General features: G+C 40.0%; 3 protein-coding genes across 6 annotated transcripts; 2 read left to right on the forward strand and 1 right to left on the reverse strand.

The window, feature by feature from the left end:
* Nucleotides 1-789: 789 nt before the first annotated feature.
* On the forward strand, nucleotides 790-7,930 carry msto1 (misato mitochondrial distribution and morphology regulator 1). Of its 2 annotated transcripts, XM_068332427.1 has the most exons (15): nucleotides 790-851; nucleotides 1,030-1,132; nucleotides 2,184-2,313; nucleotides 2,465-2,534; nucleotides 3,658-3,733; nucleotides 3,864-3,921; nucleotides 3,993-4,146; nucleotides 4,544-4,658; nucleotides 4,749-4,883; nucleotides 4,970-5,122; nucleotides 5,336-5,467; nucleotides 5,549-5,733; nucleotides 6,695-6,799; nucleotides 6,871-6,983; nucleotides 7,061-7,930. In XM_068332427.1, exons 2-15 carry the CDS (start codon nucleotides 1,049-1,051, stop codon nucleotides 7,318-7,320), a joined length of 1,770 nt encoding a protein of 589 aa, XP_068188528.1. In that variant the 5' UTR covers nucleotides 790-851; nucleotides 1,030-1,048; the 3' UTR covers nucleotides 7,321-7,930. The 2 variants fall into 2 exon arrangements, with proteins under 2 accessions (XP_068188528.1, XP_068188527.1); XM_068332426.1 differs by lacking the exon at nucleotides 790-851 and having other exon boundaries at nucleotides 959-1,132.
* Nucleotides 7,931-8,552: 622 nt separating this feature from the next.
* On the reverse strand, nucleotides 8,553-16,484 carry srsf4 (serine and arginine rich splicing factor 4). 3 transcript variants are annotated; one of them, XM_068332428.1, is made up of 6 exons: nucleotides 16,294-16,484; nucleotides 14,981-15,120; nucleotides 12,563-12,669; nucleotides 11,304-11,518; nucleotides 9,597-9,674; nucleotides 8,553-9,431 (listed from the first exon to the last, which is right to left on the reverse strand). In XM_068332428.1, exons 1-6 carry the CDS (start codon nucleotides 16,398-16,400, stop codon nucleotides 8,948-8,950), a joined length of 1,131 nt encoding a protein of 376 aa, XP_068188529.1. In that variant the 5' UTR covers nucleotides 16,401-16,484; the 3' UTR covers nucleotides 8,553-8,947. The 3 variants fall into 3 exon arrangements, with proteins under 3 accessions (XP_068188529.1, XP_068188531.1, XP_068188530.1); XM_068332430.1 differs by lacking the exon at nucleotides 16,294-16,484 and adding an exon at nucleotides 13,140-13,288 and having other exon boundaries at nucleotides 14,981-15,119; XM_068332429.1 differs by lacking the exon at nucleotides 16,294-16,484 and adding an exon at nucleotides 13,092-13,288 and having other exon boundaries at nucleotides 14,981-15,119.
* A 978-nt stretch (nucleotides 16,485-17,462) lies between these two features.
* xkr8.3 (XK related 8, tandem duplicate 3) lies at nucleotides 17,463-21,482 on the forward strand. The gene is made up of 3 exons (XM_068333274.1): nucleotides 17,463-18,346; nucleotides 18,902-19,089; nucleotides 19,591-21,482. The coding sequence occupies exons 1-3, from the start codon at nucleotides 18,021-18,023 to the stop codon at nucleotides 20,319-20,321; spliced, it is 1,245 nt and encodes a 414-aa protein (XP_068189375.1). The 5' UTR covers nucleotides 17,463-18,020; the 3' UTR covers nucleotides 20,322-21,482.

The following is a 21,482-nucleotide window of genomic DNA, read 5'->3' on the forward strand; positions in this document are numbered from 1 at the left end:
CTACAGTAGAATTTAGATTGAGATTAAAGATTAAGATTAAATCATCTTCAGATCTCTGAAGATTATTTCTTTATGATCTATTTATTAATCCCCGAAGGAAAGGTATTTGTCCAATCTAGTGTTAGTATATGTTGTTAATCACATGAATACTGTAGTTTATATGTGTGCAGACCTGGGAGACACACACACACACACACGCACGTACACACACACAAACACACACACACACACACACACACGCACACGCATACAGGGGGCCTGTAAACAGGCAGATGTGTGGTGGACAGATCCTTCATGGTGTGCCCCCATCTTATAAAGGGTATAGTGCCTTGGTCAAGGGCAGTTCTTGAGCAAGGCACTTCACGAATTTTCACTCTTTTTTTTGTCATTCTTCCACCAAGTCATCTTCAGAGTGTGAGCTGACAGTGGGAGGTGTCAGCTCATCTCCCAGCCACTGCCGAGGCGCCCTTGAGCAAGGCACCGCCCCCTTACAAGCTGCTCATTTGGGGCGCAGACTCATCACTCTGCCTCCCCCTACACTGCTTGCTGTAATTGCATGCCTACAGGCCCTAGTGTGTTGTGTTCAGGGGCCTGTACACAACAATGTATGTATATACACTGTACTGTATCCATGTAACTGTAAAGAATGTAAAGCATGACAATTTCACCATTGGGGATTATTAAAGTGGACTTTCTTCTTTCTTCTCCATCAGTCTACCCTATCCTCTCTTCTGCACCTCCCCTTAACAACTCCCGTCTCTGCTACCTCCACTCCGCCTCCTCCCTCGCTTCTGTACCTACGGACCGTTTTGCTCCTACAGGACCGTGAACGCGCCTCAAGTTACTTCACGGTGAAACTAAAGTCTTACGCCTATGTCAAGTTCGCATCCAATCAAATTTGTCCTTAAGTTACTTCTAGCCAATCACAGCAGTTGTGAAACATGACAGGGGTTAGACTGTCGCTGTTTAGTTCAGTGGTTTCTGACCATTTCCATCACATTGAATTTAATGCCGTTTTTATGTTTCCAGATAGTTTCTTTCTGTCACAATGAGTAACTGCTGTAGAGAAGTTGTCACTCTTCAGTTGGGACACTACTCCAATTTTGTCGGAACTCACTGGTGGAATTTACAGGTAGGAAAACAGCACAGCGGCTAACATTATGCTAGCTAGCTGCGTTAGCTGTGCATGTGTTGACAAACTTCAGCCCCACGCTGAGCTTCAGGTACCGCTAATGCTAGCAGCGTTAGCTCCATGAATGACGCTTCATGTTCGTGTTCGGAGAGAATTGTCCAAGAAGTAAAAGATAAAGTCAACGTGAGGCAACAGGATTGTGGTGCTAAAGCTGCTAATCATGAAGTATCTCATCTCATTGGGTTAGATAAAAATAAATTTAGCCATAGATTAATACAGTCACTGCTGCTATAATAAACCCTTTGGCAAAAATGTATTGACGTCATTAAAAATAATAATTGCACATAAATTGCAAAAAAAAGACCAGTGGTACTTTTATAAAGGTTTCCGTCATGAAACCCTGTTTAAAAAAATAAAAAATAAAATAAAATACATATATATATATATATATATATATATATATATATATATATATATATATATATATATATATGTGTGTGTAAATAAGTGACACAAATACTAAATACATTTAAATGGTCTTTAAAAAGTCACTGTCTACAATATTTAGACTGCAGTTATGGTTACAAACAGTAATGATTTTTATAAATGATCAGCAGGTGAGGAAGTTTTAAATGTTTTACTGTCTTTCTATAACACAATAAAATGGTGTCAATAAGTTGATTATATTATAAAGGTTGGATGACATTAATAAATGTCTTCTTTTACCTGGTTTAGTGTGAAACCCAAAACATTAGTGACAGTTTAATGTTTAGGTGAAGCAAAAGCTGTCATCAGTATAGTATTTTGATCATTTTGTAAATAAAATAATTGATTACTTGCTTATCAAATTACTGGATGATTAATTTTAAGTTGTTTATTCTTGAATTAATTTTAGTTTATCAATGGAGAAATGTCAAACTGGAGAGGCTTTTATATTTGTTGTAAAGGTATTTTTACTAGATATATAATATATATACGTTGTGACATTAAAGTAGTTTTAATTGTTGATTCAGTTTGACAGATGAAGGAATGACGGATGATATTTTTGCAGGATGCATCTTTATCCTACGATACTGAGGCGCCTCCAGGCGACATCCAAAGTGATGTTGTGTTTCGTCAAGGAGAGACTCTGGGCGGACACATCACCCACACACCACGCCTTATTGCCATGGATCTTAAAGGTTAACACTCCTGTCACATGATTTATGCACAAATAGTTTAGATTCATTTGAGTGTTAGCAGCATTTGATTCTTCAGTGTTTGTTGTCAGTGTAACCCACTGTGTGCTCTAGTTTAACATCATGCTCTATACCTTCATCTTCTACGTCACAGGAAGTCTTCGGACTCTGCGTCAGGAGGGAAGTCTTTATGATTCTGGCAAAAACACATCTGCTGTTACATGGTAAAAAAAAAGTCCCTTTATGTATATTGTTGCCCATTTTATTTTTTGACCAATTATTACCAAACAAGGAGCCCGATAATTTAAATTTGGAACTGATACAGATTTACTTAAAAATAAAAACTTAAGTGCTGGATTTTAGAGTAAACAATGATTGAATTTAAATAAATACAATTTACTCAATTTTAATTCTCAAGTGCAAACTTAAGTTACTTGTACGTATTTCAATTGATTTGCGAGTTGAATTTATTCTGTCACCGATCTGCTTGTACGCCACATAAACTTTCCCAATTTAAATGAATGGAAATGCCATAAACCTGTCCCAGCCCCTGAAAACCACTCATTTTTTTTATATTGGAAAAATATAGTTATAAATTACAAATATTGTATAAAAACATAATAACTCAATAAAAGAGAATATAAAGATATAGACTGGTTTTCTTAGGTGTTTTTACCTTGGAAATCAGACGATCTGAGCAAACAGAAGATGCTAATGGAGGCTGGAGGAGAATACAGGAATTTGTTTAATGCTTCTTCAGTTACTTTTGTTTGTCATCACCTAATCACTTAATCAATACTCACTACACACTCAATCCTACACTTTATTGCTGAAATTAATGCAGTGAGAAAGAATCTATACACGGTTTTGTAGTTCCTTGGGTATTCCATCAAGCAAAACCCTGCCCACCTTCTAACCCTGCTACCAAATGACGCTTCAAACCAGTCTTGTCATAATCAGCTTCTTTTGAAATTGCAATTTGTTCGGAAAGTTTGTTTTAACTAAGAGTATTTACAAAAGCTGGCTGAAAAGCTGACAGCTTTTTTTTAAATATAGAAGCACTTGTTTTATTTATTTTCCCTTAACTTAGTCTTCACTGATTTTTGCTTTTTCATATAAATTTTAATCACTTCTAACAAATATTCATCTGGCTCGTATCTCAAAAAACTGTTAAGCCCAGGTACCACTGTACTGCTAGATGGAGAGAAAGAGGGATTAATAAATTGTAAAACTGAAGTTAAACATATTTAAATATCAGCAATTGTTTAAACAAAACAAAAAATGAAATTTTATCACAAGTATTAAAACCAAGAGATTGTGTGAAGTGAAATATGTTGCGTCTGGCAGGGAGGGAAGCATCATGATGCACGAAGAAAGTCCTCCTGCAAAGAATTCCTTCCTTGACGATCTGGACAAGCTGGATGTGAGTGTTTTAAATCAAACCAACATGGTTGTGGTGCAGATTTTCCATTATTATATTGTTCTCAGCACTTTTATCTATTGTGAATTTATTCTGTTATTCACATTAATGATGTTAATTTTTTCATATCTAGAGGGGGGAGATCCTGGCAGAAGCAGATTTTTACTCCAGTCCCCAGCCTCAGTACTCAGGTAAGAAAATTACATTTTTAAACCCCCTGTGAGAAACAGGATTTTGACCGTGATGAAAACTCTCCCACCAGCTGGTGTGATGGATGTGGACACTGTGAACGATCAGCTGGCTCGAGTCCAGCAGGGCTACAACCTGGAGGGCAGCGTGAAGGTGTGGTCCGACTTCCTCAGGATCCACCTGCACCCTCGCACCATCTCTGTCATCCACCAATACAACCACGATGGGTAAATTACAGACTTCATATACTTTTAAATAAAAATGTGTGAGCTCATTTGGATGATTGTGGCTGAACCACTTCAATGAAGTGAAAGATTTTATCTTCAATCATGATGCAAATAGCATTTTTTTCAAAACAAATTGGGATCTTGAAGCATGGATTACATGACACGAGCTGTGTGGAGTCATGTTATGCTTATTTTCAGTTGTTTCTTTCAAATATTTATTGCTTTAGAGCTCCTGAAATCTCTTGATATTTCCATGACCAGGATGTTGACAGACCAAAGTTTAAAGGTTCATTTTTGGCTGAAGCTTTATGGTTTCTTTCTCGTGATTTTCCCCAATTCCTTGTGTTTTATGTACGTGTGTGTATTGGTATATCTGTTTCTGTATGTGTGTGTCCAGGGAGGTTCAGCGTCTGGAGACGCTTGGCCAGGGAAAGGCTCTCCTACAGGGGTCGGTGCTGGAGGAGCTGGAGGACAAACTGCACTTCTTCGTTGAGGAGTGTGATTACCTTCAGGTAACTCTGGCGTCCACTCGAGGTGTTTCAGGGTTTTCAGCTGGGCACCGCTTTTCCAGTTCAGTCATATACGTCCTGTTTACCTCCCAGGGTTTCCAGGTTTTGTGTGACTTGGCGGATGGCTTCGCTGGTCTGGGTTCAAAGGTCACAGAGATGCTGCAGGATTCCTACCATGGAAAAGGCATCCTGACCTGGGGAGTCGCACCTGTTAGCCACCCGGATTCAGTGAGTCACCTCAGGGTGACTGTTTCCTGAGGTCTGGCTTCTACAAATGGGCTTCTGTCCTCATGGCTTTCTTTCTACCCAACTAGACCCCCATGAAGGACCTCTACCACCAGCTGAACTGCACGTTAGGGACGGTCCACTTGGCCAGTAACAGCTCATTCTTCTGCCCGCTGACTCTGCGTGGTGGACTAGACAGACGACCTTCCTCTCCTGTGACGTTCCCACACCTAACTCATGATGTGAGATTCTACTTCTGGATTTATTACTGTAGTAATATTACTGTTAATCTTTTAAAGACGTTTTTAAACGTCAGATACAATGACCTGGATTTTAATGTTTCTTTTTTCCATTCAATTTTAATGCTAAATCACTAGAAACTTTTTCTGAGACGTTCAGTTTGAAGGTGATTTCAAACTCAGACTAACGCGACCGTCTCCCCCCTCCCCGTCCAGCCCTCCCTTTGGTATCACTCCAGCTCCATCTTGGCATTGGCTTTCGATGCCCTCACTTCGCCTTACAGGCTGAGGAGCCACAGCATTCCCATGTGGCAGATGGCAGACATGCTGGCTGTGTCTGGGCGGAAGGTGATTCCAAACTGCTGTTTTGTTTACTCCGTTGTGTCTCTGAGCTGATCAGCTACTTCACCAGCGTGTTTAAAATTCCAGGTAGTGGCTGCTTATGGTGCCGTACCGTTTCCCATGATGCATGGCAGCTCACTCCCTGATGTTCTGAGTGCCCAGATGGATGCGCTGCCGTGGAAACCTCTGTCGGCTTGTCCTGAAGCCGACAACGGTCTGTGCTACGGCCAGTTGGTGACGCTGAAAGGCTTTGAGGGTCAGAGACTAACCAGGTCAGAACGTACGGGTAGATTAACGTACTGCTCAAGTTTTTCAGGCAACAGACACATAGACGTGTTTGGCAATTTATTGGCTCTAAAGAAATTAAAGCTGATGAACAGATTCGATGACACAAACCCAGAATTTCTGTTGACAAGTGCAGCATCAACACATTGTTAAAATATTTGGCAGCACGCTCCATTAAAGTTGTGAAATGCTTGTATACTAACACAGAAGTTATTCTCGGAATATTTTTTTAACTTGAAGACAACTTAGATGTAATTTATAAGACATTTATAGTGTGAATTTATCCAGTAGGATAAAAAAAAACATTATTTGTGTGTCTGCAGTGTGTCTTAACATGTTACCCCCCAGTGTCTCCTCCTTTTCTATAACAGTTTCCTACACATCTATTGTATTTCTTTGTATATGGATAGTATGTACTATTTATGTACTATATTAATGGTAGGCCCCCCTAATCGGTTTGATACACACCGTTCATCTTTCGACCTACTTTTTAATCTTAGCACCTGACTGTGTTCGCTCCAAAATGACGATCGACACTTGTTGAAGAATAAGTAATGAACATGTCATCAGGACAGCTTCTGCTATGAAAACGTGACTGCATAGAAAACTGGCAAGAATGAACCAATATCCACCTGGACTTCTGATTTATAATAGTGTTTTATGAAGTCACCTACTTGTTCTTCTTTACACTAGAGATATCATGTGGTGGTATTTTGACTACAGTATTTTCCACACTATAAGGCGCACCTTCAATGAATACCCCTTTTGAAACTTTATATATATAAGGTTTACTGGATTATAAGGCTCACTCTTGATTTTTGAGAAAATTAAAGGCTTGTAGGTGTGCCTTATAGTGTGGAAAATACCGTGTTTCTAAATTCTTGCAGTGGCTCATAGGAACACGTAACAATCTTTGATGTAATTCTGACATAATTTTGGTTTCATCAGCTCTCTGGCTGCAGGGACTAAACCCCCCACCCCACTGCACAGCCTCCACAGTGGGGAAGACATGTTGGCTGCCTACATCAGATCCTTCTATCCGACAGCACCTATGTGAGTCACACTGTGTTAAACCAACAGCTACTAACCAGGATGGTAAGGGTTAACCTGTGCCCTTCTGTCAGTGCTGTGCAGCTGCTGGCGACCCCCAGTCAGCTGACGCCGCCGTTCCCTCAGATGTTCAGTCGGTCCGTCGGTTCTCAGGGGTTCCTGCAGAACCTGCCTCCCCCTCCCACCTGTGAGCAGCACTCGTTTCATTTCACGCTTTCAGTTTCTCCTCCTTGTGTTTGATGTTCTTACAATGTGTCTCTGCAGCCCCACCCTCGGTGGTCTCCTCCGTGCCCGTCCTGACCTCCCTCCAGTCGGGGCCCGCTCTCGACCCCTGGCTGTCAGAACTGTATCGTGGCGCAAGTGCTGTTGATATCCGCCGCGTGGCCCCCAGTTTTCTCTCCCAGGGGCCCGAAATGGCAGATTACCAGGAGGCCCTTGAGCAGCTACGCCTACTGGCCCGGTGTTACCGTGACAACAGTGGTGGAGTGATGTGTTCTTCTTCAGAGGAGGATGATGATGATTGACAGTGGCGGTTGGAGGTGTTGACCTGAGACTTGGTTTGTTCACTGCGATGAAGATGCCTGTGGGGGGCTGGGACTCAACACCGGGGGAGGGGGGCCCGAAGGAAGCAGAACATTAAATAACAGGAAGTTAGACCTCTACATGAGACGCACGTTGGGCTGAAGGTGGTGGTTCTGGAACCGTGAGACTGAACATGGCAGAATAGTTTGTCTTCACATAAAGAGATGCGGGTGTCTCCAGTCCAGAGGATCCCCGGATTAGAATAACAGCTCACATGTTGGTGCACTTTAACCTCATTTTCACTATTGCACTGAAACTGCTCATCCTATCACCAGGGGCCAAAGTGACCTGAGGTTTGAACAAAGCAGGGTCAACATATCCAAGGTGTTTGTCCAGCTTCAACTTGTCAACCCAGGGTTTCCCCTTGTAGCGTGGATGTTCACACAAATCACAAACGCAGGAGTCTGTCGGCAGCAGAGCGACATTGAAGAGCAAAACGGAACTGAATGATGACGTTACTTATTTTTATACCTGTGTGTGAATGAATCTCTTTCCTGTCAGAGCACAGCAGGAACAGTACTGTGTATTTCATTAAATGACTTGCTTCAATTACCCTAGTGGAAATGAGCTTCATTCTATCGGTGGTGTCAAAACACGTGGCTAATAAACGCCACTCGGTGATATTTTCACATCAGTACAAGATCTGATCTACAGTTTTTTCTGCACTGAGACACACTGGAATATAAAGTTCATCTGAGAACTCATCAATGAATGGTTTACTTTAACTTTTTTCATTTATAAGGGACATTGGATTATAAGAAATTGAGAAAAGGGCTTTTAGGTGCACCTGTAGTGCAGAAAATACTGCATTTCAGTTTCTGCTGCAGCACTCGTACCTGCTGTAACAGATTAGATGTACAGCATTAGTTACTATAACGATGTGCTCTTAAGTGAACCACCAGGTTTTAAGCCAATTGGTTCCTTCTGAGGAAATCACCTTGAAATTTACTATGTTTGTGTCTTGGGATAATGTGCACTTTCAATTCTGTCAAGGTTCTGAATTTAATGGATCACACAATGTTTATGATTCAAAAGACAAACATCTGAATTTAATAGTCGAGCTGTAATCTGATGGATTCACTGCTGTAATCCAAAAATACCGCATATTTCAAGAATAAAACCATTGATTCACAGATTTTATCTGTTACAAATAAAAACCACAAAGACAAATTCAGAACAGCCTCTTTTTTTTAATTTGAATTAAAACATTACAAGAATTCCACAAAGGTGAGATGTTACAACATTCCCACCGAGCATTCTGACAAAAACGGTATGCCTTTACGTATGATTAAAAAAAGTGTAAGACGCCATTAAACTTATAAAACTGACATTGCGCCTGATGTTTCATCAACACCTCCATCCACGACAGCTCTAAAGAAAAATATGTGGAGTAAAATTCAAATGAAGTGGAGAAGCATGTGCATAAAAGACATCGAGTTGACTGCCTGGTATTCTACAGCTATTTATCAAAAAATGGGGGGCAAGGTACAACTGGGGGGTTTGGGGAATGTAACTGGAAAACACGGGGAAACTGATAACAGCTCATTGACAAATAGTCCAATATCTGAACTAAGAGCGGGAACGGGAGCGAGAACGAGACTGGGAGCGGGATTTGGAACGAGACTCTGAACGGGAAGCCGACCGGGAGCGGGAGCGGGCTTTAGCGGGCGAGGGGGAACGGGACTTGGACTTGGATTTAGACCTGGCTCTAGATTTTGTTTCTGCAGGCGAGCGTGAACGGGAGCGGGAAGCCCTCTCCGGCTCGCCTCCTTCATCATCACTCTTGGGGGGCTCGTGGCCCTTTGAGCCAGATTTCCTTGAGTGATCTTTAATGCCTGACCTGGAACGAGACCTGGAGCGAGAGCGGGATCTGGACCGGGAATCATCCTTCTTGAGCTTCTTTCCTTCTTTTTTACTCTTTTTGCTCTTGGGGCTGCGACTCCTGCTGTGGTCCTTGTTCTTCTGAGCGCCGTTGCTGCGCTCCTCTTCCTCTTTTTTGCTCTTGCTCTTGTTCTTCTTGCTACGGGAGCGGCTGCGGGAACGGGATGCCGCCCTGCATACAAAGTCAGAAGAATTTGGTGTTGGAAAGAAAAAAAAAAAGGAACTATTTCCACACATTTCTAAGTTTATTTTACCAGTAAAAAAGAGAAGGCCAAATGATAATTTGGCTAACTTCCCAGAGATGACATCACCAGCTCTTACAGTTTACACGTCTCACCTGGAGTGGGAGCGGCTACGGCTGCTGCTCTCGCTTCGGCTGCGGCTCTTGCGAGATCTGCGACTCCTGGAGCGAGACCTGAGATGACAAACATCAAAAATGGCCGTTATTCTATAGGGTTATTAGTTTCTCCTGCTTATAACCCTTGGGAACTGTTTGGGCTCAAAAGGGACATTTTTGTTGCTTTTATGCGTTTTTCTCTCATTAAATCAGTTAAGGCTAAATAAATGAAACCTTGCCATTAATTTTCTTATTAATCTTTCCTAATTCCTTAATGTCTGTCATTGGAAGTGTATAGAATAGCAGATTTTCACTGTACACACAATACCTAAAATGGTCAAAAATGGTCCAATTGATTCCCATTATAACCACATATTTTTCATATACTATAAGCATATGTATATACTGTATTGGCCCGAATATAAGACGACCCTGATTATAAGACGAACCCTCTTTTTCAAGAGGGTTTGAAAAAAGACTTTTGAACACCAAATTTAATTTTTATACAGAAAATAATTACAGTACATCTGAAAAAAATAATTATAACAATATATTCGACAGAAAAAGCATGTTATTTTGCCTCATTCAAATCATGCAAAAACAGTCTATCACATCTTAATATCTGAACATTTAAATATGTAAACTAAAGTGCAATCACATTTGTAAATGAATGGCTTCTGGTTTTTGAAATAAACCAATCTACTGATAAAACAACAAGATTGCAATAACTGCATTAACTATCAAAGTGAAGTCTAACTAAATGTAGTCTTGAAACAAATCTGAATAAGGAAAAACATTGCAATAAAATAATGAAAACTGGTTTAAACTTGGGAGTAGCTGAGATCTGTCATGTCAGAACGTTACTCCCGATTGTCGCTACGTTTCTCCATTTTCTGTTATCTCTTCTCTTCTTTTCTTTCTTACTGCTATTTTTTATTTTTCTTCGTCGTAACGGGTTCACTTTGGCCTGGGGAGTTAAGTTCAGCATTCGCTTTAATGATATATGGCGCCATCTAGCGTTGTGAATGGGTATAATGTCTAGACCCCAAATGTAAAGACGACCCACACTTTTTCAGTCTTATTTCAATGCAAAAACACAGTCTTATATTCGCACCAATACGGTATATTATCTATATATATTACTATATACAATAATGCTAGCATGTTATAATGAAACATGATCCTCATTGTCTGCAGCAAGACACTGCCCCCACAACCCAGACACAGACCCACTGTCTTTTACACACCAGAAAAAAAATGTTTTTTCATTCATCCAATAGTTGTAATATCTTTATCACAAGTATTAAACTGTGCACTAACTTTTGGAAATATTCAATATTTTGTGATTTTCCCATTGGAAGAAAAACAGGGTTCTGATGGCAAATTCCGTATAAACATATACTGTATAATAATAATAATAAACTTTACATCTATGGATAGGTCTCTTTACATCTATGGATAGGTCTGAAGTAATGGAAAAGATCTCATGCATTAAAATTAAAAAAAATATTTCTGTATTACCTTTTTTTTTTTTTAAAAGACTTATGAGACAGCCTTTTTGTGACCCGATTAGGTAATGTGTGTAGCCATTTTAAAAGATCCCTGAGGGTTAAATCTAAATGAAGATATTATTCAAGTGGTGCAATTAACAATCTTTCCAATGAAAGCACATGAGATGTGCTGCTAGGTTACCGCAACGTGTCTTACCTGGAACGGCTGCGACTGCGGGAATAAGAGCGTCTGCGTTTGGCTCCAGGGCGGTCCTCAATGAGCCGGATCTTCCTCCCATTCACTTCAGTACCGTCCAGCTTGTCCAGAGCCCTCTTCATGTCAGAGTAGAGCCGAAACTCAATCACCCCCTCGTTCTTCCGGCCCTTATGGGTGTCTGCATAAGTCACTTCTCCTGCCTGCCTCATGTAATCCTGAGGAGAAATTAAAATAAATTGACATGCTTCTTTGATTTCGAGTTCACACCACTAGCGTTAGCATCTCGGGCTGTCGGCTATGAGTCGTGGGTCTTGCCTATTAACTCATTCAGTGCCAACCATTTTCAGAGCAGCGATCAACCATTTTCAGAGCAGCGATCCGCACACGGCCTGCTGTTTTAGAGCATTTTCACCAATATTTGAAGACCCACTGAATACCGAGTTATATGACTATGCAAACACTGAAAACACCAAAGAAAGAGGAAAAACGGTTTGTTTTTACATTTTTGCCTTCTTTAGTTACTGGCAGTAGAACATAGGCTGGTTTCACCAAAAAGAATAAAGAACATTGGCTTTTTATGAAAACCATACAGTAATTAATATCTGTCGACGTCAGTGAACGGTTGGATTCCAGTTAATGTCTAGAGACATTAGTGGTACTGAATATGTTCAAAGAAGTTTATTCTTGCCTCCGTCTCCAAACTGTTTGTACACGAGGGACAAGTTGGAGTTTATAAGAACAGGTCTTTTCCCTGGCCTACTTGGAAACATTTTGTTCTGATGTAGCTCTATACAAATAAAACTGAATTCTTTTTCCATAAACATGGTTAAATCAACTTACTCATTTTCCTCAACCAAAAAGGATAAAGAACACTGATGACAAGAAAAAAAAAAATCCAGGATTGGCTCAAAAAACAAGTTTGGAATTCACATAAAATGCAGTTCAAAACTGAAATTTTAAGTAATAATGGTAGCATAAAGAAAAAGATTAAATTAAAGATTATCCACTTTATTCATCCACACAATTTGGAAATTATCGTATTATTATCTCTCCAGTTTTGCACATGCAATATATATATACACATACATATATACATATATATACATACATGCATACATACATACATATGTTAGTCAGAGCACACACTAACATTCCAAACAGGCCTCTGAACAAATACAACACACTAGGGGCCTGTATGTATGCAATCGGTACAGGACAGGTGGAGGGACGGGTCTCGAGCCATACCAAAAAAGTCATACCTTCAAGTCCTGCCAGCTGCAGCGGCTGGAAAGGTTCTCAACAATGAGCCGATAATCTGTCCTTATTGGCGGACCATATCTGTCTCTTCCCCAACGACCATATCCACCTTTTAACGTAACAAGGAAAAAACAGGAAAAATGAGGGTCGAAAAGCAACAGAGATGGTATAATTCTCCTAAACTCAAAGCTAAACACTACTAAATATGTTGAAATTCATTTGGGAAAGGGAAACAAAGAAGGTGAAAAGAAAAGATTCAAAAAGACTAACAGAAGGGAAAAAACATTAAGCCTTAAAAAATAATACTGACTTTATACAAGTTGAAATCTCTAAAATCCTAAACCTATACAGGACTAGTGTAGCTGATTTATTTTGGTTATGAAAAACTCAAGTAGGCCTATTTTCTACATAAAAAAGAAAAGAAAATTTAAGAAACTTATTGAGGAAGTACTTACGGTGAACTAAACCAAGTTTCTAAGCTATCCTATCTAAAACAGTTCACTGTTATAAAACATATCTTTTTTCAGGCACCTATAAGAGCTGAACCCACATCTGTTCCTAACCCCATGGCATCCTCACCACCCGGCCTGGGCCTAATGGGAAAAGCGGTCTTCATTCACAATGGCTCCCTTTTTTGGTCTGCCCAGAGGCCCAGAATGGTCAAACCACACTCTTGGAAAGGGGGGACACCATGGCCAGCAATAGGGGCAGGCAGTCAGCAAAGGACTCTTTCAATTAAAACATTGAGGTTCTTTGTTAAATCTTTACCTTTAAATTGACAGTCATCTTATATAAAATAAAAAATGGAATAAGACATCAAGATATTTGACATTCAAAGTTATTTAACAGTATTTAAATGAAGACATTAATTTCCCTTCCATCAGTAAGCCATTTCCCCATCACACATACAAATACTACTACATTTTTTAAGTCATCATATGGAAATCAAGATATTTATCCAAGTCATTGGTGGCTCTGGTGCACCCAAATTTGTATCACGTCCTGTGTTCTGATGCTGAAAGACTCAAGCGCCGCAATTAGCTTTGCTCTCATACCATCAGGCAATGTGTCTGTAGTTTATTTATCCAGGTCACGGCTATACAAAGCTGTTTAAATCAATCCACTGGACTTTAACAAAGTTTCTTGAAGATGTTTCACCTCTCATCCAAGAGGCTTCTTCAGTTTTGGTGGTGGTTGGTCTAATCCGGACTCATTAAACCTGTGAGGTGTGGTCACCTGTGCTCAGTGTTATTCATATTCCAATGACCAGTCAAGACCTGTATGGCTCCTCAACAATGGTTGATGGGGGTGCCAGGGGGTGTCATTAGACGGTCATTGAAATGGGAGTTTCACCACCTTCCTGTATAATGGCGTTTCTAAAGGACCTGATTGTAAATTGGTGAAAGATGACGATGCAGACAGCCCCCCTATCAAAGATGGCTCATGCTACAGACTTTCATTAGCATGAAAAGGCCCAGTGAGACCCGCATTTCACGACTTCCCTTTGATACTCCCTGGCACTCCCATTAGCCATCGTTTAGGAGCCAGACATGTCTTGACTTTGGCACTTGGTATAGCATTGACCACACCTCAGGGTTAAGAAGCTGAGACAAGACTAACCACCAATAGAACTGAAGATGCCTCTTGAATCAGAGTTGAAACATTTTCAAGGAACTGTCTCAAAGTCCAGTGGATTGATTTAAAACAGCTTTGGACCATGTATTTGCATGACAAAAGGAAACTGGAGTCCCAAGTGCCCTAACCAGCCACACCCTTTTGTTAATCAAATCATCAGAAACCTGGAGGGCTCACGGTGATAAGGAAAAGGCCAAAACAAGATGACATTAAGAGGAGAGGGTGTGTGAAACTCAGGGGGATAAATATAAGTGAGTTTCATGTTAAGATGAGTGACTTCACAAACAGAGAATAGGCCAGGATGACAAAGTAGCACTATAGCTGGGCTTCATGTCCTCAAATCACCAACTCTCAGTAACCACCCAAATTTTTAGACCTTCATTTGATTCTGATACACTTATAAATTGGCTGAAAAATACAAACATGCCAATATTTGTATTTCAACTCAATTGAACAAAAGTCAATAAATTAAAAAAAGGTCAATAATTCAGTACTCCAGCTCCACAGGAAAAGTGTTTGCATAACTAACAAAATCAATATCTTCTCTACATCATGAAAATCTCCACACCCAACCTGTCATCCACAGACAAGTGCCAGCTAAGAGTGTCAGCAAATTAATTTCTATTGCGGAGACTAGGATATAATTGAATGCACTTCAGCCACCAAGGACAAGCTTTAAATTTTGCCCCTTGGAAATTTAAAGTTAAGGTTTCCTGATAAGAATGAAAACCCTCATCAATGACAATATTAATGTGAAATAACTACAATACTCTAACAGAACTTACTTCTTCCCCCATAACCACCATCACGACGGGGTCCCTTGGTGTGCTCCACAATGACCCTTTCTCCACACAGCTCCTTGCCGTTCAGGTCATAAACAGCATCGTCTGCATCACGGGCATCATCAAATTCAACAAATCCATAACTTAAAAGAAAAGAAAGGAACAAAACATACATTAACATTTTACTCAAACACACCAGAGGACGCCATCTACAACAGGCCAATTATCAAAACCACAGATTAAAAAAAGTGTATCCCAATCGTTATATTCTTAATGGCAGTGTTCTTGTCCCGTTGTATTTCAAATAAAATGGAATAATCTCATTGGTTTCATAGTGATCTGAAAGAGTAGCAAAGAACATTCTTTTTGCTTGCAGGTAGTCCTAAAGATACAAACATCCAACTAACATTCCTAAATGTGATGGAATACTGTAAAATACTGTACTACAGTATTTTATTTAATTAGATATATACTTTAATAATCCCGGAGGAAATTGTACTATGCGTTATGTTGTTTTTATGTCCTGCAATTGTTTCTGGTCTTAGGGGCTATTACTTTAGTATCTAAAGTAGTACGTAATGTCATAATAACCTCAAATGGAGATGACAGATTGAAATCTCATAAATGACGATTTATGAACAAATGTTTTTGTAAGATTGAGGAATACGTGTAATAATTCATGAAAATAATCAACCAACACTAAATAGAGTAGTGTACTGGCATTTCTCGCCGATACAAATACATAGGAATACGTAAAGAGACATAGGAACCACCACGTTCGGTATTATGTAATAACTAAGATAGCTCTATAAATAGACAAACACAATGGCCGTCGATACATGCTACCGGAGTTGTAAGGCCGTTCTGCAACACAAGACTGTCCTCATTCATTCATTAGAAGGACGTTCTCAAGCTAATAATACATCATGCTCAGAGTGCGCCTGTTTGGCTAGCGGCTAACTTGAATACACACAGCCTTTTGTGACATTGCCACGTCTAAGGTTGACTTACTAGGAAACGAAGGTTGGAATAGCGAAGAAAACAAATCTCACAAATAGCTAATTTGAAATGATATCTGACTTACATCGAGAAAGCTGACACTGTATCATCGAAAAAAACTAACAACCACGCATTTACCTCACAATATCGAAGACTTATGGATAACCATGCATTCTAGCTAGCTAAATTAGCTTTAGCAGGCCGCCGCCGCTGCAACGCACAGGCCCCAAAACGGCACGCAATGTTCGCGGTGCGGCCTTGTGTGTACGCTTACACCAGCCTCAACAATAAACGTCGACAAACAGCCGATACGTTACCCATTTTTTAGGTCGACTTCGAGTATCTTCCCGTAGCCTTTGAAAAACCTCTCCACATCCTTTTCTCTGGCTCTGTAGCTCAACCTTCCAATATACACCCTCGACATCTTGTTAGCTTCGACGTGCTAAAGCCTACAAGACTGGACGAACACACAACGGAGAGCGCGAGGCCGCAAAGATACATAAAGGCGCTTCGTCGATACAATAGGTCGCGTTTGAAGAGGGCGTGGCCTCTGCGTGTCCTCTAACGCCTGAATTTAGACTGGCAGGAAGCTCCAATTTTTTTTTTCCTATACCAAAGTTGAAGATGATAATACATTTTCCTACAACATAAAAATGTATGTTCAAATCTGTTTTTTGTAGAGCATTGGTTTTGAGGTTATTTCTTTTCAAAAATGTTAAAATTACTAATTTCATTTTCGAAATCTAAGTAAATGGGGGGGAGGTGGCGAGGTCAGCACGGGGTTGAATGGAATTTAATTTAATTTTAATTTAATTTTATACTGTTTTTATATATATATATATATATATATACAATATATATTTTTATACTGTTTATATTTTAATACTGTAAAAATTTTTAAATTTTATACTGTTTATATTTTAATTTTATACTGTTTATATTTTATTTATAGTTTAGTATATAAGTCCTGTTAGTGCTGCATGTGTCTGTCTGTTAGTGTAATGTATGTCTTGTGGTATGTCCTGTGATGTCAGTGTTTCTTTTTCTCCTGGTGTTTATCCAGTATTATTTGTTATGTAATGCCTGAGCAGTGGATATATACAATTTCCTCAGGGATTAATAAAGTATCTATCTATCTATCTATCTATCTATCTATCTATCTATCTATCTATCTATCTATCTATCTATCTATCTATCTATCTATCTATCTATCTATCTATCTATCTATCTATCTATCTAAATGTTAGTAAAAATCTTCAGTTTTCGGATTATTATTTGGCAAATTTAACGACAAGAAAATATAGCAAATTAATAGGGTTGTAAACAATTTTAGTTAATAGTTAATAACACATTCTCTTACATAGTTACGGTTATATGAATCATGACAGAAATGTGTCGAACACAAAAAAAATACATGTACATACATAATTTTAAATGTTTTTTGAATAGATATCACTGGAGATCTGTTTTCAATAACAGCAAATTTACCTAACGACACAAAGTCCATTAAAATGACTTTGGAGGCCTTGTTGACAAACACCTAACATATTTTAGAGTTTACAGTTGATTGCAAGCATCGAAACAAATAATATCAGTGAGTATGATGTTGTTGCTGTGCTCATTTAAACCTGAGTTAACGATTAAATGATAACCAGTACTGCTGATAACGCTGATAACTCTAAGTGATCACCAGAGGTGTGTTTCAAATGTCACACCTCTCCGTCCCGGACTTTTGACCAGTGGCGACACGTCTGTGTCGCGGTGGGCGGGGCTTACAAACACTAAGTGGTTATTGTCGGAAAGAGGTGTCCGGCTCACGTGCTGCTGTTATTTCTCGTCAGAGTAACTTTTTCCACCAACATGCCCGCAGAGTTGGGATTCTGCCTTCTGTTCAAAGGTGAACGTGTGGCAGCCTTTTGTCTTCAATGGGCTGACAAATATGAAGTCCCTTTAGGGGGGAAATAACGGTGCGCCACGTTAGCCGAATGTTAGCTACCCAGCAACAGGTCGGGTGATCGGGTCAAGTCAACCGGGTGGAGCTGATATGGAGCGCTCGACATTCTCGAAGTATTCCTGGATCGATTTTGTCTTCTCTGTGATCGGAGTCTGCACGTTTCTGGTCGACTGGGGCTCGGACGTATGGGTGGCGACGGAGTTCTACACCCGGGGGGACTTCTTCTGGTTCGGGGTGCTGGTCGGCCTCATGGTCCTGTCGTCGGTCGTGGTTCAGCTGTTCAGCTGGTTCTGGCTCAAATACGACCGAGAGCTGCCGGGGTTCAGGGAGCTGACCGGAGGAGGGACCGTGCTGTTCGGGGACAGAGTGAAGCTCTCCTGCCTCTTACATGTGCTGCAGCTGGGCTTCCTCTGCAGGTAAAGTCTGATCAGATTAGATTAGATTAGTAATCTAATCTAATAATACTAATCCAATGACAGTACGATTGAATAGTTAAATCTTTCTGTTTATGTATGTATCTATCAATCTGTTTATCTATGTGTGTGTATACATATTTATATATATAATATATAAGAGAGAGACAGCATTATATACATCTGCTTATTTATGCAAAAAAAGATACAATAACAACTTTTTCAATCATCCTGTAGTTATATTATAAAGGAGATGTTGTTTTGTTATACTGGAACTGAACGTTAAGTTAATTCTGTACCCCAAACTGGATATTCCTTGAGTTGCTCAGATAGTATTTGACAGGAGCTGTGACCGTGAAGCTAAAGCCAGGCGTGGCAACTAGTAAATCCAGTGTCTCAGAAAAGAAGTGAATGCACGAAATGTGCAAATAATGGTTTAATGAGGTATGAAAAGATTTCAATATGTATGAGTCAGTGCGTCATGGCTGAATGCCTCTTAGAAGAATGTTGGGCTCTATGAGTTTGGTATGTGATAGATGTTGTGAATCTTCTCCATAGGCTCATCTCTGCCATACGCCAAGGCTTTAGGGTTTGGTGGTGGAAGCAAGAAGGATCGGAGTATGCTGTTTACCTGACACACGACCTCAGCATGCTACGGCTGATTGAGACCTTCTATGAGAGCGCTCCACAGCTTACCCTGATGATCTATGTCATGCTGTGCACAAACAAGGCCAGAACTGTTCAGTGTGAGTTCTCTCTAATTTGATTTATTACTTACCTATAATAAAAACACTTTCATCTGAGGATAGTATTTTATATTTTTGTCTTTAATTCTGTCTATCATGCACTCACAAACAATTAGATTTTTTCTTACACCAATGGTGCGTAAATGACCAAAAAGGAAGCACACAACACATTTCTATATATCGTTAGCACAGAATGAAGCAGGGGTAGGAGTGTTCATGATCCTCACAGAGTTATGGTATGATGCTGTTCAGAAGTCTGAATGTCCTGGTATTGACGCCTCCATACCCCCTCCCTGGTGAGAAGAACATAAACAGTGGTTGAATCCATGATGTTTCTGGAGAACAGTGCTGGTTGTAGATGTAAAGCAGGAACAGGTGGAGGCACAGATGATCCAAATGAGTCACACTTCCTGGGTTTTGGTGTGTTTTGACACATCACCACTACGTTGCGTTTACATCCTGTTGCTTGCTAAACTGACAACTTGACCTTTGTGTTTGCAGTTGTGAGCATCGCTGCCTCAACCACCTCCATAGCTTGGATGGTGGTGGATTATCACCGCTCTCTGCGCTCCTTCCTCCCAGACAAAGCCCAGCAGGGGTGGGGTTCCTCTTTAATGTACTTCCTGTGGAACCTTCTGCTAATTGCCCCACGTGTGGCAGTCCTCGCCCTCTTTGCCTCTGTCCTGCCTAGGTACATTGCTGTCCACTTCTTTGTACTGTGGCTGGTCTTTGTATATTGGGCTTGGCGACAGAGGACAGATTTCATGGACAGCGTCAGTGGGGAGTGGCTCTACAGGGCCACTGTGGGACTTATTTGGTATTTCAGCTGGTTTAACGTCGCCGAGGGTCGGACCAGAGGACGGAGCATCATCTACCATTCCTTCATCATTGCTGATGGAGGCATCCTGCTGGTTACCTGGTGGTGCTACAGAGACCCTGTTCAGTCTGAGTCGTATGCCCTGGCTCTGCTCACCACTCTGCCTCTAACCTACCTCCTTGGAGTTCTCCTCAAAGCCGTCTACTACTGCTGCTTCCACCCAAAGCTCTGGAGGCCCCCAGTAAGGGACCCAGAACTGCCCAACGATCTGCCTGATGCCGAAGTGTCTTATAGAGACTTCTCCATTCAGGACAGTTCCCTGTCCTCCCAGTTTGTCAACAAGAGAATGGCCTGCCATGCAACTTATTTCTACCGTGGACTCATTAAAAACACTGATGGCTCAAACAGTGCATAGCTGATACATACTGTATGTGCTGTATGAATTAGTGTGTGAGACAGACAACTATGTCCTCCTGTTACCCTCAGTGTTACCAATAAAACATCACAGTCTCTCTTATGACCTTTCTAAACACAGGCTCAAAGCAGTTCATGAAACTAAGAGTGGGCAAATCTGTTTATCCCAACTGATAGGATGTATTTTTAATCTTTTCTCAACTGTATTCGAAACTTTGGTACTTGGTTCAGCTATTTTCTAGACTATCAAAGACTTCTCTTTGACACATTTTCTATAAAGCAGATTATATTTTGTCTTTCCATAAGTGGACTACAACTTTTTTCATACATGCCATATGAACCTATTGATTGGATGTTTGAGTTTTGTAATAAACTTGTATTATCCAAAGAGACAACTGCAGGAATTTAGATGATAGCCTTATTTTTTTTCTGTAAAAATGTCAATGATGAATGAAAAAACAAGAAGTATATTATTGATGAAATACTGAATAGTACTGATAGTATGTTAATATTGTTATTGGACGAAATAAGGGCTTTGTAAGTGTAACGTGTCCTGACATGTTTTCAACATTGACATGTCTGTCAAGGTAAATTAATTCAACAAAGATTGGATTTGTCAGGTTTTTACACATCTAAATGTGTGTGTTGTTTTTAACATGTTATATCTGCTGCTACTGAAACCCATGGAAGGCCTTTGAATGTACATTTAAATGTAAGCTCTCTTTAGTTTTTGCTCCATTACATTATTGAAACAGTTGTGTAGATCCATTTGACAAGGGAATAGCTTTAATTGACGGTATAAAATAAATTACAAAGTTCTTACATGTCAGCAAAGACTCATCCATTAGTGACAGAAGTTGCTGCTGTAGCCCAGAGGTTATATTTGAACAAAAGCCAGACTTGTTTTACTCAGTCATCAGGTGTTGGTTTATTTAAATGTCATGTGTTAGACATCTGTATTTATTCCATTGTCAGTACAGACTGATCCAAACACACTTTGCTGGTATTGTTTTGAATGAAACAGTTAAAACAAGTTGCCATGTTATTGTGTATGTTGTTTTCAGCCTGTTTGGTTTCTTTATTTGTTTTTGGAAATGCTCATACAAACTGCTGTTGATCTGTTTATTTATTACGTACAAATACACTACTGAAACCACGAGTC

This window comes from Antennarius striatus, chromosome 14 (genome assembly GCF_040054535.1).
Source record: "Antennarius striatus isolate MH-2024 chromosome 14, ASM4005453v1, whole genome shotgun sequence".
In the NCBI taxonomy this organism is placed as follows: Eukaryota; Metazoa; Chordata; class Actinopteri; order Lophiiformes; family Antennariidae; genus Antennarius; species Antennarius striatus.

Bases quoted from the DNA above. Each gene is read 5' to 3' on its own strand.
- srsf4 (XM_068332428.1), bottom strand. From the start codon at position 16,400: ATGTCGAGGGTGTATATTGGAAGGTTGAGCTACAGAGCCAGAGAAAAG. The intron at 12,670-14,980 runs GTAAGTTCTGTT...TTACGTTAAAAG, and splicing joins TGGTGGTTATGGGGGAAGAA to GTGGATATGGTCGTTGGGGA. The intron at 11,519-12,562 runs GTATGACTTTTT...ATTTCTCCTCAG, and splicing joins GCAGCTGGCAGGACTTGAAG to GATTACATGAGGCAGGCAGG.
- msto1 (XM_068332427.1), top strand. From the start codon at position 1,049: ATGAGTAACTGCTGTAGAGAAGTTGTCACTCTTCAGTTGGGACACTAC. The intron at 2,535-3,657 runs GTAAAAAAAAAG...TGCGTCTGGCAG, and splicing joins AACACATCTGCTGTTACATG to GGAGGGAAGCATCATGATGC. The intron at 3,734-3,863 runs GTGAGTGTTTTA...TTTCATATCTAG, and splicing joins ACGATCTGGACAAGCTGGAT to AGGGGGGAGATCCTGGCAGA.
- xkr8.3 (XM_068333274.1), top strand. From the start codon at position 18,021: ATGGAGCGCTCGACATTCTCGAAGTATTCCTGGATCGATTTTGTCTTC. The intron at 18,347-18,901 runs GTAAAGTCTGAT...TCTTCTCCATAG, and splicing joins CAGCTGGGCTTCCTCTGCAG to GCTCATCTCTGCCATACGCC. The intron at 19,090-19,590 runs GTGAGTTCTCTC...TTGTGTTTGCAG, and splicing joins CAAGGCCAGAACTGTTCAGT to TTGTGAGCATCGCTGCCTCA.